The sequence below is a fragment of the Buceros rhinoceros genome, unplaced genomic scaffold (assembly GCF_000710305.1).
Source record: "Buceros rhinoceros silvestris isolate BGI_N320 unplaced genomic scaffold, ASM71030v1 scaffold40466, whole genome shotgun sequence".
Taxonomy (NCBI): Eukaryota; Metazoa; Chordata; class Aves; order Bucerotiformes; family Bucerotidae; genus Buceros; species Buceros rhinoceros.
This window is the reverse complement of record NW_010417641.1, coordinates 1-624: the sequence shown is the minus strand read 5'-3', so window position 1 is coordinate 624 and position 624 is coordinate 1. Positions and strand designations below refer to the sequence as shown.

Genomic DNA, 624 nt, shown 5'->3' with positions numbered 1-624 from the left:
TCTTCTCCAAAACCCTTTCAAAAGCTGTGCCTTATCCATGCTGCGAAAAGAACCCTCCTAAGGGTCCACAAAAAAGTCCTAGCCTGAAGCTGAACTTAAATGGGGGTGGATGGGAAGGCAACCTGTTCTGTGCAGTTCCCACTGGCACACTCTGGATGGGCAAAGCTTCTGCCTGCTCTGATGACTTCTCGTCAGGGCATTCCTTGGTGACAGGGGACCCAGCGCAGACTGTCTCACCTTCTGAGCAGACGAAGCACCAGCTGACGTTGACATGCTCGTGGTTGCGGCAGCCCCTCCGAGCAGTGAAGTGATTGGGGCAGATGATGCTGTTGGAGGCGAGGACGACAGACCCAGCAGCGAGGCAGAAGTCGTTGGAGTGGTAGGCGACTGGACACCGCACACAGCGCATCAGGCGACCTGGCACCAGAACACGTCAGGAACACAGTGAACCTACGGCAGGATGGTATTTGTTTCCTGCTAAAACAAGCTTCTACTGTTGCCTAAGCTCAAAATGAACAACCAGAGGTGATCTTTGGAAAAGCAAAATGACCTTGAATTTTTATACGCCATCCATGACATACTCACTAGATTCCTACTGAATTATTTAATAACAATATATACATA

At 50.2% G+C, this 624-nt stretch overlaps 1 protein-coding gene across 1 annotated transcript in view; it reads right to left on the bottom strand.

The window, feature by feature from the left end:
- LOC104495296 (histone-lysine N-methyltransferase, H3 lysine-36 and H4 lysine-20 specific-like) overlaps window positions 1-417 on the bottom strand; it is a gene marked incomplete at both ends in the record, with an annotated part of 8,380 nt that extends 7,963 nt beyond the window's left edge. Inside the window, one exon of the mRNA XM_010138247.1 lies at window positions 238-417. Within this exon, the coding sequence (XP_010136549.1) occupies window positions 238-417 (180 nt within the window). The remainder of the gene's footprint in view (window positions 1-237) is intronic.
- Window positions 418-624: the final 207 nt, after the last annotated feature.